Source organism: Typopeltis vanoorti, chromosome 5 (genome assembly GCF_054136105.1).
Source record: "Typopeltis vanoorti isolate ZY-2024b chromosome 5, IOZ_Tvanoo_1.0, whole genome shotgun sequence".
Classification (NCBI taxonomy): domain Eukaryota; kingdom Metazoa; phylum Arthropoda; class Arachnida; order Uropygi; family Thelyphonidae; genus Typopeltis; species Typopeltis vanoorti.
The window spans coordinates 81,030,784-81,047,822 of record NC_143553.1 but is presented as its reverse complement, the minus strand read 5'-3'; the positions used below and the strand labels follow the sequence as shown (position 1 = coordinate 81,047,822).

At 38.8% G+C, this 17,039-nt stretch overlaps 1 protein-coding gene across 2 annotated transcripts in view; it reads left to right on the top strand.

Annotated features, from left to right (window-relative positions):
* Positions 1 to 16,763, top strand: part of LOC150106594 (dystroglycan 1-like) — a 151,299-nt gene extending 134,536 nt beyond the window's left edge. For both annotated transcript variants that reach the window (XM_090393214.1, XM_090393215.1), the window contains 2 exons: positions 4,535 to 4,670; positions 12,182 to 16,763. In XM_090393214.1, coding sequence (XP_090249340.1) covers positions 4,535 to 4,670; positions 12,182 to 15,129 — 3,084 coding nt within the window. In that variant the 3' untranslated portion in view covers positions 15,130 to 16,763. The remainder of the gene's footprint in view (positions 1 to 4,534; positions 4,671 to 12,181) is intronic.
* The last annotated feature ends 276 nt before the right edge of the window (positions 16,764 to 17,039 follow it).

Sequence of the window (17,039 nt, the reverse complement as noted above, 5' to 3'; positions counted from 1 at the left end):
AAAAAAATAAATATTTCAAACTATTGTTGAAGATTATCAGAACCATTTTCTTACCTCTGTTTGGACTTGTTCATTTTCAGAACTGAATATCCTTGAGTTGGTTCTATTTATGAAATTACCAACAGTCCAGTGGAACCGGACTTGGGTCCATTGGATCTATGGTAATTTCTTAATTGAAGGGTTTTTCCAAAATGAAAATCCATCCCAATGGTATCCGTTTGCAAATTGCGGGCAGATCAAAGCAGAAATTGTGCGTGGGGGGGAGTTAATAGTTTTGCGACGGCTTTTGAAAAACTTACTGCGCGGAGAAAGTGATTGAAAAGAAGGGGCTTATGCTGAGAAATAGTTTGGAGACTACTTTCTTTTCATACGCTCTTGTGTTTTTATTATTTCAATTATCTTTTTGGATGCAAAGCCATTCCATTGGAGACATTTAGTTTGGAAATGGTCTTTGTATAATAGACCTAAGTTCAGCGATTTTTTAAACTAGCGTCTAATTCATTCTGCATGTTGACGTTTATGCACTCGGATTGAAAACCAAACATCTACTGTATATCCTTCTAATTTAAAATTAGAATACTACCACTAAGAAAGTGACAATCTTTTAATAGTCTTTCACTAAAATAGCTTCCTTGAAAACGATATTTTCTTTCGCAAGTATTGGCATGATTGAGTTCAAGTGTACTTTAAGCCATATTTTTCACTACTCTTATCTTTCCTTTTATTTGCAACGTTCTATATGTTCATTTTTTAACCCCCAACTTCTGTTGGGCCAAAGTATGGAATAAAACACTAGAAAGATATTTTCAGATGTTTTGTACCAAGGGTAAGTAAGCTTTGGGAATGGAATAACTGCTCTTATTTCGTTTGCAGGTTTCAATGTTGGTTTTAGTTGCTCTCATTTGGTTTGGGATGATCAACTAATCATCTATCATAATATCAAAGTATCATCTTTTGAGCTAGCAAAGCATTAAATGCCGATGCATTTTGGTATTTTAGCTGGAGAATCGAATGGGATTAGCGAGTCCCAGCCCTATTCCCCTCTACGTTCTGATACGTCTTAACAGCCATACCTCGTTGTTATGGATTACGTCGGGAAACATTTCCTTCATAGGTGGATTTCTTAAGAAGCCGCTAATAAATTGGTACTAGTAAATCTGGGATTAGCTAACGGTGCAAACTGGATATCCTTCCCCGCATTTCTGTAACCCAATTGAAACTGCCACACTAACTAGTTCTAACTTTTTTTTTTCAAATCTGCTGCATGGTTCACCAATAAAGATTGTTTATTGCTATTTATTTTCAAGAATGGCATGAAAGATCGAGCTTATTGCGGACTGATGGAATTATTGGAATAACATGCACTAAAGCAGCGAATATTATTCCAAACCCTCCAGTTAAATCCTCTGAATTGCATCAGTTGGGTTTTAACAATTCCATTTCTCAGTATCAGTCAATCTACGAGATACCCACGCAGAGCAATGACCCGTTCTCATTCCCAGAGTAAATTTTACTCTGCAAAGGATAAATGTCATCATTCCGCTCTTTTATTTCTCCGCAGGCTCGAACATGGAGGACACCACCGTTGAATATTGCATGCGGTGCCATAATTAGGACGTAGCAAGAAGACTAGGCCCAGCAATAGCATAGAGACACGATGGCCTCATAGTCTGTTTAGGCCATAATTTAAAAACAACTGTCCACCATGCAACAACGTTGCATTGGGACGAATGCTTTCATGTTTGTCATTCTTGAAGTGGATGATGGGGAAGAGGAACAACCATCATGATTTATAAGATTCTCGTATTATGAACTGAATTTTTCGTGGTACAAAAATCTCTTAATGGATCTCTTATCAGGTCAGTCGCTTTGTGTGTTCATTTCGGTTTCTTCAAGTCCTGCCGGGCTTGACTATCAGTTTAGCTTTACCCAGTTAAGTGAACGTTACCTCTGAAAAGCAGCCAATAGTAAAGCTAATTAACAATAACGTTGTTGTACTTGCTAAATGCTCCTTTGTTTATGTTCGTAGAAAATTCCTTGCCTTCGTGTGTGAGGTACGAAGTGTAATAAAGACTTTTGCGTACATTCCTGCTACCGAGCCCACACGATGAATACGGTAATTATAACCGCCTGTGTTTATGACGGCCACTAATGAACTTTTGTAGCCGTCCATTTGTTTTCATTTTCTCGCTCGGCTGACTCCCAGCCATCTGCTTCGCATTCGTTTTCACTCTTTTACTATTTCTCGAAGGGGTGGAGGTGGGGAGGGAAACATTTGGATAAATGATTCCTGCTGGTTAGACGTATTGGATGTAAGCACGTGGTTGGAAGCTGTCTTGAGAATGTACGGTTACGATTTAGGTGTGAGCGGCGCGTTTGGGGGAGGAAGGGGGGTTATGCTGAATGATGATAAAGAAATTCAATTAACATATGAAAAGAATGCCCGTTCTTAATTAAATTTCCCTGACATTCCGTAATAAAGATACGTCAGCTGGTTTCACTAGCCTTTCCCAAATGCAGCTATGTGAACATGGCTTCGCCAATGAGTTGTACTCCTCTTTAGTTCGAACCCGAGTTGCAGTACACTGTTTCTACTGCATTTATATCCAAATTCTTAAATTAAAAAAAAAAGCATGTATTACTATCACTGTGCGTTTTGTCTAACCCGATGCAGCCATTGCAAAATTCACCAACACAATGGGCTCCCAGACTTACCACACACGAACACATGTTTAATTGGATTAATAATACACATTGCAGAAAAATTTAATAGCACGAATTATCCTGGTTTGGCCTCGAACCTCTGTGGTGCCATGAACATTGAATTCCGAGAGGTATCTGAACATTCTGGAGAATGCATTGCTTCCTACTTTGTGGCATTTCTACGGAACTGACCATTCTCTTTCAGAGAGACAATGCACCATGTAATAGGCTTCTGCTGTAACTGCATGGTTTGTGGACATAAACATCACATTTGACTGGCCTCCACAGAGCCCTGATCTCAATCCTATCAAACATCTGTAGGATGAACTGAAACATCGGGTAAGCTCAAGGGAGGTCCGCCTTATAACAGTCCAGGGCCTCATCATATGCCTACAGGAAGAATGGTTCAAATTCCCATTGATCGCTATCGTACGGTGAAAAGTATGCCCCGTAGGATTTCTGCAATCATCGCAGCGAAAGGAGGTCCTACGTTTTATTAAGATGACGCCATGACTGTTTGTTCCTCACACTATGGTGTCCGTTGACTTCTTTCCAAGGAGTGTATATTCCTATCGTTACATGTGGCCCATGTGCTATATATCTTATATAGCACATATCTTATTTAAGCCAAATAAGAGGTGGATACCTCTTATTTGGCTTAAAGAACTTGCGAACTTCGACAGAGGAGTTATTGTAGGAATCCATATCAGTGGCCTATCCCTTCGTAACATTGGTAAAACATCCAAGTTCACTATTATCAGCGAATGGGAATGTGATTATGCCAACTCAGGTTAGTGTTATCCTTCCTTGGAGTCTTTTAGTTCATTTCTCGGTTGAGGTACCACTCACAATTTCCACTAGCTAATATTGTCTACAGCTGATTTTAGGTAATGCGGCATCTTTTCCAAATCAGACTACCGATGTAGAAACAATCAACCCAAAGTTAAATGTAGACTGATTCAGCACTATTTAAATAGCAGCAGTCTGTTTCTAGGTAAGGGCAGCTGCATATTAGCCACAGATCAATCATGGTACTCAAACATTGACGATACTGGTGTCACAAACCTTGACAAGTTCGCAGAGCATTAGAAGTCCGTGATATGGATTGACGAATCACACTTTCTGATTGAATGAAGTTGGTGGCGAAAGAGTAATAGTCTGGAGCTGTTTTCCCTCGATGTGGACTCAGAGCTATAGGGCCTGGAAGGATGAACCCTTACCAATATTCAACACTTTAAGACAATGCAATGCACATACAGTTGCAACATAGTCTGAGGAAAATCGTGTCGAGTCCGAGTGTCTTAACCCAATGGAATCCCTTTTGGACAGAGTAGAATGTTGGATATAAATTATGTTGTCCCAAACGGTAAATGAAGGATAAGCTCGTTGATTGATTGAAGTTACAGTCTTCAAATGCAGTTTTAATAAACCAGTTAATCTTCCTTTGATCGTGCTCATCAAAAATATAATAAAAATAAATAACGTATGATTGAAATGTTGCCTGTTGTTGTTAATACTTGATTATTAAAAAAAAATCGATAGGAAAAGCCGTGCCAACTCCATATGAAACGGACTAATTTGCCTTCAGGATTCCAACCCTATCTTGGACGCGGGGAACCCTGGTCTTTTCGACAGAGTCAAGCGTCGCAATACTCTCGACTACAACAGGCACTGGTGTCCACATTGATGTGTGCAATTAAAGCTTCTAAAACAGTGCTCCACTGATACTTATTTCAGCATATTATATATAACACTTATTAGAAATAAGTACTTGAACTCGTTTGTTGTTGAGAATTAACCTGATAATTTCGACTTCCTTTACATCTTTCAGGTTGCTGAAGCCGGTGTGACCAGTCTCCCGTTGTGGCTAAGTTTTGATCCACACACTCGAACTTTCCTGGGAGTGCCTTTGGAGCAAGATCTTGGCCAGCATTATATAAGTGTCAAAGCGGTGGGTCCCTCCGACGGTAAGCCAAATCTTCATCCCTTATTTTTCACGTTAGTTATGTCGCACAAGAGAAATATCTTACTGTTACTTGTAATATGTTACTCTTACTGTCGCATATTGTACTAGATTACGAAGAAGTGTTGCTGGTAAAAATAGTAAATCATTGCTGTCAGAATAGACGTAAATAACGCAGGAAGGAAAATTGGGAAGACGTAAGCAGAAAAATCTGCCATTATACTAACCCTCACTTCGCTATTTGAGTTCAGTGCTATGCTAAAATATGGAGATTCAGAAAGAAAGTTGATGTTAAGTAAAATAAACTTTAAACACGAAACTAATCTCCTAGATATGGCAGCTCCAACGATGTGAAAAGGATCCAAGTACTAACCTTTTTGAAGTTGCTTTTAAATATCTCAAATAGCGCGAAAGCAAAAGCAACCTAGTGGAAGTAACGCTTACGACCTGCAGGCATAAATCTAGATCATGAATCATCTAACGTCATCACCCATCCCCATGAAACGTCGGCTAGCATTCACCAAGAGCAGCTCAGTAAGTTTTTCCGCTCGCGTATTTTTTTTCTCACAACTTTCTAATGTTTTGTTCCGGTCTTGCTGTTAAGCCTCCTCAACTAATGCAGATACTTTGAAAAGCAGACAGAACAGACGGTACTTAAAGCTTTTTCGACTACAATAAACTCCGCAATACTCAAAGATAAATAATAAACGAATACAAACCAACTAGTTTGATCTTTTATTTCCTGAGATAACAAGACAAACGTTGTCTAGAGCAGTTTTACAAATGCGTATGTCTGAAAATGTGCCATGGTCACCGATATACTGTATTTGAGTTTTGCCATTTGGAAACCTTACAAAATATTTGAAACATTTTTTGTTATAATCAAACCATTTGTAATAGCATCAAATGGTAAAACGCAGTGGCGTACCCAGAGGGGGGTACCGGGGGCCTTGGCCTCCCTCCCAAAGAATGCTCAGTCATAGGTCGTATGCGATGCGTAATGTTGTATTCTCAAATCGTCTATTCAACTCGCCCCCCCCCCCCCAATTAAATCCTGAGTGCGCTACTGGTAAAACGTATTGAAATTACTCCATGTTAGGCTAAATTGTATTTAATAAATTTTGAGATTTATACACACTAGATGTGTCCATGTGGCTTTGATTTCATTTATTTTTGGCAAGATGAGTCACTCATTTCTTAATAATAATGGAGTGGAGGTATGGTCCCGTCATAAGAGTTAGTGCAAGGACTTGTGTCCAACTATCGACCTATCAGTATCTGAAGTAGGAGTGAAAATTTTGGAAAAGTTGGTAAGAGCTCGCGTGCAGATGTGTGCTGACAGACAATCTATATTTTGCAATAAATAGCACTGTTTGATTACTGGAAGTTTATGTTTGAGTAATTTGCTCACATTTTTAATACAGTTGAGTTACAAGAGGGAAATGGATATACCATGATCATTTTTGGACTTGGCTAAGACAGCTTACAATAGTTGCATTAGTTTTTTGACAGTCATCAGTATCGTGTCCTGTCAGATACAGATGGATAGCTGCTGTATAAGTTGAGGGTATGGAAGTGGATTAACCTATTAGCTTGGATAAGAGAATGGCTCACAGAAATATCAAAAAGTGGTGCATTGGGGGTGTGAGTCTCCAAGATTTAAGGGAGCAGTGATGTATCAGTGTTTGGCCCATTGTTATTTATTCTTTACGTTAATGGCACTGGGAAGGATTTGACAGGAGACATACAGCTATTTGCTGATGATGCAAAGATAGAATGGATAATCAGGAATGCGACTGACTTCCAGAATGAATTGATTAGACTAGAATTGTGAGCATGTGAAAATAGTTACCAGTTAAGTGTTAATATATGTAAAGCCACGTCATTTGAGATATCCAGTGGCATATTATATTGGAGGGATTATGGTAGAAGAAACTTATCAGGATAAGGATCAGGGAGTTTTATTAGTAATTCGACATTTAGAGACCATATAAAGATGGGAAATACAACCCAGATAATTGTAATGCGGGAAAGAACATTGACATAAAAGGATGTACTATTATGGGAATTTCTAGTCTTCTAATGTCCGAGGTGATGCAGATACAGTGGAGAGGGTAAAAAGGAGGACTCTTACAGATGATATCGGGACAGTGGAATGCTGATGTGAAAAGACTGAAAACGTGTCGACTTGCAGACGCTAGCAAAACGGGAGAAAGATTGTGATATGATAGAACTACAAACTTCTGAAGAGGTCATAGGATGGAATTTGTCATTTTATAGAGAGTGGGGGAGAACGAGAGGACATCTCTGGAAGTTGAGAATGGATGCTGCCAAGAAAGGGGATGAGCCCTGGATTTTTCTATCACAGAACAGCAATTGAAATGACTTGCCTTTGGAGTAATTGCCGGTAGTAAGCTTGAATTCAAGAAAATATATAATAGCTAGTGTGGATAATATGTAGCCTCCCTTTGAGTTCTTGCCTCACTGGAGGTCTCTAATAATAATAATTCCGTATCGGCTGGGTGAAATTTGGTATTTAGGATCATTAAAATTTTTTGTTTCAGTTGGATCATTTTAATGTCTGTACTAAGGAGAGAGAAAAGTGGAAAAAATACGGTGAATATCACAGTTCTAGGTTCAGTTGTTGAGAATGAAGACATTACAAAGACCTCACTGTACAAGAATACAAATGCGCATCTTTGTATAATCGCTGCCGATCATTTCTGTTTTTAATACACAACATTTTGCTTGTTGCAATTTCGAAATTAAAGTTAAGCGATTTTTGAAAGTTGATGATAGCTAGATTGCGAAAATCCTAGATGCTTGTTTATAATATATGCACGCTGTTAGGGGAGGACAGTGAAATTTGCTGAGGAAGTGGGGACTAAAGGCCATAAGAGGAAAACTTCGTTCTTGAGGAAAGCTTCCTTGTGTGTGTGTTTTCTGAGAAAGAAGTGCGCACACTAACAATATAGACACCCAGCTAAACTCTATCATGCGCATAATTAGTGGGACACTAAGAAGCACCCTCCCTTCCCTGGCTGCCTGTCCTATCCAACAATGCTCCACCAAATATATGGAGAAGACAAGCTTTGATTAAAGAATTTAATAAAATAATGAGCAAACTGTTCCTGTCCCTGCATCAGACTATCAGAATCCACCTAGTCTTCGCCTAAAATCGAGAAACCCTTTCTGGTACATGGACGAGCTCTCTTCAGCTGCCTTACCATCAGCATCTGACACCTGGAGAGAACATTGGTACAACAATCTCCCAACAAATGGCTTGCTGGTTGAAGATCCTTGTGATCTGCAGCCTGGATTTGCTCTTCCTAGGAAGATTTGGTCACTGTCAATAGAATCAGAACTAACCATGGCAGATGTGGCTACCCACTACACAAATGGAAACAGTGAGACCACCCTTATTGTGACTGTTCCCCACGTGGCCCAGACGATCACTCATATTGTGAATGACTGCCCAAGGCTCCAAATTCGTGGTAATCTCCAAGTCATCCACGTGACGGATGAGGCCCTGGATTGGCTTTCTGGACTACACGTTGACCTATAGCTGCTTTGTATTCCTTTTGCCATAAGAATAAATAAATTTTGGTGAGTGACCGATGGGTACAATACGAAAATTAAAAATTTGGGTTTGTCAAACTGGACGATGGGATAATTGCCAATATTTGATCAGCTACTTCGACCCTGCATTACCCTGTCAAGGTAACTTTCTTCGCGATTTTAAATTATATCAATTTAAAAAAAAAAAACTACTTATATCGTTTTCGCATGTTCCATTCTCACATAAAATCAATCACTATATTTGAATACTATCTTCCTCTCTTCTGAAAATGAGGATTGTGTCACATGAAGATTTTTCATTTCTAAAGTGCGCATGCGTGGTGACTGTACCCTTTTGGATATGTCGAGACAAAGGCTCACTTTCGTAACATATTACAAAATATACTGTAACAGCAATGACTGTTAGTTTCTTTCCGATAAAAAGGACTTAACATTACAGAAAATATCAGTGTCGTTCCATAAAATAAACAACTTTGAAGTTCATCTTTTACCACTTAACCGGGCGAGGTCATCGTACGTAATGCGATCATTTTGTCTGCTTACTCTCGTGAGAAGGAGGCTTGCATTTGTTTTGTTGTTCATATGCTCTGAGGTTTTTTTTTTTTCCCTTCTCCTCAACTGAAATAGTTATTGGTTTAACTTTGGATACTGAAGCGCACCTTCAGTCTCCAAATGTTTAAATAAATAAAAAAAAAACATTAAATTCGTCATGTCAAATAAGTTATTTTTTCCCCCAATTTCTATTAACTGTTATATCACTAAATTGTCGAACTATTTCCCCTGAACTTAACTTGCACATCATACACGACGACATATGGTACAGCCAGACATATTTGTCAATTTTGAAACTGCAAAGTTTTGTTTTTTTATATGCAGATGACTGAAAGATCGATTTTTGTACGGTTTTCGTGGGGCCAGGAGATATTCTCTTAATGGGTTACCGATGGCAAATATCCTTAACATTGACTCAAGCCGTTTTAAGTCACCTAAATATGTCATTGCACGCATCGTTTTGGTACAAATTGGAGTAATTTGGCTATGGAACAAATTACTTGTACCAGCTATCAAACAAAGTTTGCAGTCTTATGGGCCCAGCCAGTAATAATTGAAGTACTACCTTTCTATACTTCAATGTTCTATATTTCATTAGTTTATGGGAGAGATGCTGCTCTTACAGATTGCATGTTTTAATGTTGCTCTAACCAGACGTAAGACACAGTCTTGATGGCTTTTTGTGCTCTGCGAATTGATCAGAGATATTTGAAAGATTTTTCTGGTCATTCATCAGCAATTACCCGTTTAGGTTATAACTAATTTAATTAATGGTAATCAGGTCAAATTATTAACAAGAAAATAAAAGTGGTCGACTTTAAGCGATATGGTTTCTGCGTGTCTTCATTTCGTCGCAGTTTTTTTTTTTTTTTCCCTTCATGATGAAAGTATTTTAAATTCAATTTTGAAAAATGCAAAATACTTAGGGAAATGCTGGAGAAATATGAAACGCAACGAAAGCATACAATTCATAAATGTCAAGAATGTGAGATCAATTTGGTAGAAAATTGTTCGATGGGAAGTTAGTCATGTCCACTTTAATCACGTGGTACTATTCGTATTCTGTATATCACCTTGAGAGCATATCGGGGAAATTAAATTTTGTTTAGTTAAATAATTCACATTTAAGAATTTTACTTACCAAATACGAGCGAATGTTAACGCCATCTGTGATTTTCTCTTAAAAGTACACGCCGATTCAGTGCTTTATTAGTGGTGTGAACCCACCAGTTTGAAACATTTCATTCAAAAAAATAAATAAATGCTATGCAATAGTAATAACCGCTTGTTATATAACCCGTTGATGCAGTTTATTATATTTTTTAACTTTTTTCCCGCCCCGTAGTCTTGCTCATTACTTCACAAAATCGTAGCTTCATTTAATCTGTAACCTTTGTGAGCAGTGGTGGTCAAAGAGGAAGGGATACTGTTTCAAAAGATTACCAGATGCCTCATATGGTTTACAGTTACAGTGCTCTGTGTGTAGTGGCAGATAACTAAAAGGTTGCATTCCAGAATGTAGCAATTTAGTAATGTCTTGTACTGACTTTTTGCAGCACTAGAATGCTTCGCACATGCATTTTTTTTTTTTTTTTTTTTCTTGAACGCATCATATTCTCGATGGAGATCGTTCGTAAATTACGTAGCGCTATATTCAGGATTTTCAGACGCCCTTTCTCTCACCTAGCACAACAAGCCACTTTTATAATTCATATTTAAATCGTGTATATAAAATTAATTTTGGTATCCGGAGAGTTCATCGAAAAGGTGGCAATTAATCGAATGAACAATTCATCGAAAATGCAATTCATAGAAAAAACAATTCACCGAAAATTTTAACTTTTCGAAAATGTTATGATAAAAGTGATCCATTTAGAACAAATACTGAATCGTGCAGACTGAGATAGCAATGCTACTTTAATAGGGAATAATTATAGACCAATATGGTTTCTTATTGTCTTTCTTGTCCGATAACTGTTTCCGGGAGGAAAAGCCAGCCTACGCAGGCGCCATTATTATTATTGTAGTACTAGTCGCATATTACTAGTAATATGCGACTTCAACACAGCAATTATTATGCCATAATAATTCAAATAGTATTATTATGGGATGAATAAAAGGTTCAAATAGCGAATCTGATTCAGATTCGCTATTTGAACCTTTTACAAGAAAATGTCGAACCGTTTCAGTTTTCAGTTCAGCTATATTCGGGGAAACAAAGAAATAACGTGTCCAAATTATGTATTACAATAACTCTCTGACTTAGCGGAATTGTAGAAGTTGTCGGTACAAGAAGCTGTCTGCATAGTTCAGTTTTTGTTCTAAATGGATCACTTTTATCATAACATTTTAGGAAAAAAGTTTCGAAATGATATTAGCAATTCCGCTTTAGCCGGATCAATTTAATGAAATTTTAGTTAAAATTTTCAGTGAATTGCCTTTTCGATGAATTTTCATGGAACCGTAATTTTACCAATGTTACATCATAAAGTAATCACTTCTTAAATATCTTTAGTTGTTGACTTAATTCTGTCCATAGAATAGTTGAATAGTCCACTAAAACTGCAAAGAGAGCATCGAAGTTATCAAAGCTATCAACATTCATCTTTGTTAAGTTCTATTCTTCTTTTTATAAGCAATAATTACCATAATTTCTTTCTCTTCTTGCCGCGATGGATATGGTTTTTTTTTTTTTTTTTTTTTTTTTTTTTTTTTTTTAAATGTGGCTTTCAAGAAATGCAGAAAAGATTGTCTCACATTCTTCCTATTTTACTGAATTTCAAACTATGTTAACTGTATGCATGTACTACTCTTTGTTCTGTTGCAAATGTAGGGGGGAGGGAACTTTGCTAGCCGTGATATATCTTAGTCTACACTTTAGTAAAACATTTAAAACAAAAATATAATTTGTCATTTATAATACTTGAATAACTCAACAGTAAAACTTTTGTGTAACTATCTTTCTCGTCTTATCCGGAGAATTTAATAATCTGTTGATACACCATTTTACTATTTGTATAGAGGAAATATAACTAATGCATTGATTTAACTCCCGTGTGTTTTCTAGGTATCTTAAGAGAAGGAAGTTTCGCATCCGGAGATACTGAGGTAATTGATGTGATGTAAATCTATATACAATTACGCTTGGGTATAAAGCAAACACCTCATATAACCCAGTGGTAAATTTTTTACTACTTAGAGTAGGTATATTAGAACGCCATTCTCATATACCTACTTTGCATAATTTATAGGCACGACTCACCTGCCATCGCTATAAACTTCGTCGTTATTTGAAGTATATGTACTTGATTATCTGCAGAATACATGCGTCCAGCCCAATTTATATTTTCTCGGTGGTTAACTAATGGATTCTTCTTCTTTCAGGGAAATCTGTGGCCAAAGATGTCTTCTCTATTGAGGTTGTTGAAGATCCCGTGGAGGTGATCCCACTAGATGTACTCAACCCTCCCGTGAAGTGTCCTCCTGGAGAACCTGTGGTGATATCGTCGGTGATCGTTGACGCGAACGCTGAGGATCTTGGACCCCTTGGCAGAGGCCGCTTACTGTCCAAAATTGCTTCCTTCCTGAAGATGCCAGTCGAGTTTCTGAAGTTGGTGGCTCTAAAGCCGGACAGTCATGTTTTCGATGCAAATGCTCTATTGGCTGGACCGGGAAATGCAAAGAACCAGCAGACGGCTGGGATTGCACTGCAATGGCAAGTAGGGTGTTCTGGCAACGTGTTATCTGAACAGAACGAGAGGATATCCGAAATGGAAAAAGCAGCCGAAGAGGGATCCCTGGCGGAAGCTTTTGGAAAGCCAGTGATTGGTTGGCAAGTAACCAATACATATCCTCGCTTGTCACGAAGAGAAAAGAGACAAATCGCACCTGCACACGGTACCCCTGTGCCTGGAATTGTACCAACGCATTGGCCACGCCATACGCACAAGGTAGATGAATTTGATGCTACAGAAGACTCGGCTACTCCAGAGTCTCGTGTCGTTCCAACAATGGCATCGCCTGTGTTCACCCAGCCATCTCATCACCACCGCCATCACCACGGTGAACACGACCGAGGTCGTTACCGATATGGAAAAGAATCGCTATATGTCACTGCCTCTCCTACATTACATTACCACCACCTTCCGACAGGCGGCGCTATGGCAAGCCATCTACCTACTCCCGTCCAAGTACCGGTGAGACCGACCAAGTACGTGCGTCCTGTGTCTGTAGAAATCCTAGAACCCAGCCGTCACTTCCCTGACGAACACACACTGGAAGAAATCATGCCATCGATGACATCGCCTATCCACATGGTCACGGAAACTGAAGGCCTACCGTCTCGTACATTCGTAGCCTCTCCTGAAATAATGACCTCGGAAATCAAGCCTACCAAGAGTGCAGTTCCTGTGGATCCTACCAAAAAGCCAGCCGTTCTCAACTTCAACCCCACCATCCACAGTCGCATGAAGAAATTGTCCATGATTGCTGGCAAAGTGTGGCGCTACCAGATCCCACGCGATACGTTTACTGACATGGAGGATGGAGACACTCGTAAGCTAAAACTGATCTTCTTAACTTCGGAGAGAACTTCCATTCCATCGTCTTCGTGGATTCAATTTGAACCCGTAAATCAGACTCTGTATGCACTTCCTCTGGAGGACAACATAGGCAAGTACGAGTTTATCCTTGAAGCCATGGACAGCGAAGGTGCTTCTGTACACGACAGCCTCGAGATCCATGTGTGGCAACATCAGGCTGCAAGAGCCCGACACCACGAGTTCTCCATGACGCTCCGCTACAACAAATGGCAATTCCCCATTGCCATTGATTGGAGAATCGAGGTTGTTAAAAAACTTGTACGTTTCTTCGGGGATCGCGATGAGAATGCGATCACTGTGCAATCAGTGACCACGGAACCCCTGGTCTTGACATGGTCTAACGATTCTCTGTCTCCTTATCCATGCCCAAATGCGGAAATAACGGACTTGATGAACAGATTGACAGATGATAAAGGAGAAGTGTCTCGACCGTTCAGGAAACACATGTCTTCAGAATTTCGCGTGGTGGATATTACTGTTAATTACCTTGGCGTGTGCCGCAGTCCAACATCCGTAACTCCTCCTACTGACACTAATTTTGCACCAATGATCCGCAATGCCATCGAACAGATCAATACTACTGTCGGCGAAATTCTCCGCTTCAGAGTACCCGACGATACCTTCTACGATTTTGAGGACGGCAGCACACGTTACCTCACTCTAACTTTCCTGACAATCGATAGTGTGCGCCCACCCAAATCGTCGTGGGTTCAATTTAATCCAAAGTCCCAGGAACTGTATGGTCTGCCATTCGATGGAGACACAGGGAGACATGAATTTCAATTGGTTGCTATGGACAGTGCCGGCCTTCAGGTTAACGATGTGTTCGTAATTATCGTTGCTTCTCGACCTCCGAAGAAATGGTCCATTGAATTCAGCTTGCACTTGGACCACGACTATGAAGAGTTCAGCAGAGACATCAGTAAAAAGGTTCTGGTAGCGTGGAAGTTGGCAAAGTTGTACGGGGATCCTGATCCTCGGTATATTACTATCAGTTCCATCAGTAAAGGGTCGGTAGTTTATGCATGGACCAATAACACTCTTCCCCATGACCCATGTCCCAAAGATAATATCACAAGGTTAGTGACGTATCTTTCTAACGACAATGGCACCATTTCATCTCGTTTGACGGATGCCATGCTTCCGGAATTTAGAATCATCAAAGCCGATGCCATGCCTCTCGGAATTTGCTTGGGTGAACTGACGCCAACGTCTGTGACGGTGACTCCACCTCCTGCCACTCAAGAATCGGCGCCCACTACAACAAGCGATGACGACATCTACATTACCACCATCATCCCAGCAATTGTAATCGCAGCTATGCTCATCATCGCAGCTATGGTGGCATGTTTCCTTTACAGAAAGAAACGTAAGGGGAAGATGACAATGCAAGACACAAGCGCCTTCATGAGCAAAGGCATTCCCATCATCTTTAACGACGAACTAGAAGAGAAGCCCGATCCCGCTAAGCCACCCGTGATCATGAAAGAAGAGAAACCACCCCTTGCACCTGTCGAATACTTACGATCTTCGGCAAGTAGTCGCGACACAACCCCACAGTTGGAACGCAGCGAACCTACCAGTGGTCACGAGAACAACGCCGATCCCAATTCATCGCCCCCTTATCAGCCGCCGCCACCTTTCACGACAAATCGGGACAGCAAAAATGCAAGACCCAAGGCAACTCCCACTTACAGACAACCACCCCCGTATGTTCAGGTACCGCCGTAAGTTATGCGAGATTGATGTTCGAATTTAGAGGCCTTCGTGCCTTCAGGTCTGGCGGAACGTTGAGCATCAGTGAAAAACATGAATGTTTCTCATCTTCAGTCAGTGTCGGCCAAAGTTTTCTTGCTGCCTACCCCCGACATATCTGTCAGCAGCATAGTACTTCAGTTGTTTTTTTTTTAATTTTTTTTTTATTCGACTTTCCTTTCTGGATCAAGCAGAATAGTGCTTTTTTTTTTTTTTTCCCATCCTCTTTTGTGTACTGTATATTTTTGTTGACCTTAGGGGAAAGAACTATATTAGGTATGTTTCTACAGTGACTTTTCTACTGTGTCATCAAGCATCTGTTAGCTTTATCGATGTTCTAAGTTAGGTTTTTTAATTCTACAACTTTTTCTGAAAACCACAAGGTTTTAAGTGGCTTTCAGGATGGTTACAGCTGAATGTAAGATCACCAACAGCTGGCGTGAGATTTGTTGAAATTATATATATAATATATATATATAAAATATCCGTCATGTCATTGAAACCCAAAAGATTTTTTTTAAATATACCTGATTGTGAATACATTTGATGTATATCTCTGTTTACAGATTCTTATTACATTATGTGAATAAAGCTAAATATAGCTATTGTTTGTTTTGGGAATAACTCCCAGTATTAACTAACACAAACCATTTGATAGTTCTTTCACTACTTGTCTTTCTCTCTCTCCTCTCACTTCTTATACTTTTGTCTGTTTCTACAAACTGTCTGTCCCGTCCTTAATCTCCTTTTGTAAAGCAGTTGAGCTGGACCTTAAAGTGCAATTCTCTCTATCTTTTCTGTACTTAATATTTCCCTGCTTATTTGTCTCATTCTCTTACTAGATGGCATCTAATGATCTAATGTTGTGATAATAAAATCACGTGAACTCTTTGGTCATGGCAGCTTCCAGTATAATATATTATTATTTGTTGTTGTTTTAAGTTAAGCTGGTGGACCAAATTACGCTTTTGAAATTGATTAAAAACCTAAATAAATATCTCACTAATGTCACGTGCTACTAATCGTCTGCTTCGATGTTCTTTTATTTCAATGTATAATGTAAATGAGCTTGCATATACATAGTGCCCGTTTTTTAAGCATTGCTAAAGTATGTTTGTTATAACATCTGCTTTGCTGATTAGATAAATAATATTTTGAACTGTTTAAAGACTGTCTCAAAGTATAATTTATATGCAGATTTATTTCCCATCTCTTACAGAAATTGAGTTTATTTCATTTTTTTTTTTTTTTTTTGGATACTAACAGTTCATTATTTATTTTTAATTTGTACGAACTCTTTAGGTTTTAATGTATTTATTCATACAGGCAGTACACTGTTGTATACTGAACTTTATTTACTTTTACGATATTTACAAAAATATAATGCATTTTTCTTTCTGCATTATTTTGACGTAACGTAATCATAAACTACAGAAAAATTTTGCCGTGCCTTTGAACATTGCGAACCTCGTTTAGTTTAATGTATTGTGAAATTATAAGTGAAAAACAAACAAAAAAAAAAAAATGCTGTGCACCAAAGGGTTAAGAAATTAAATGTATTCCCCCCACCCCCCCGTGGTTCTCTCACTGATCAGCATTCAAGCTGTGTTGTATCCGAATATTCATTTTTTTTTTTTTTTTTTTTTTTTTTTTTTTTTTTTTTTTTTGTGTAACTTCTGATATCTTTTCTTCTATTTTCTCTCTATGGAGAGTTCTATAATGAACTTCATAGAGAAGGTTGACATTTATTCCAGTTTCAATTCGGTGACAGAATAGTGCCTTTAAAAATTTGTCCGATAAACTGTTCAACCGAAATTTATTGCTATATTCACAAACTGAAATTCTTGCTGATCTTGAAATTCAACAAAATTTCCTATTATGAAAGT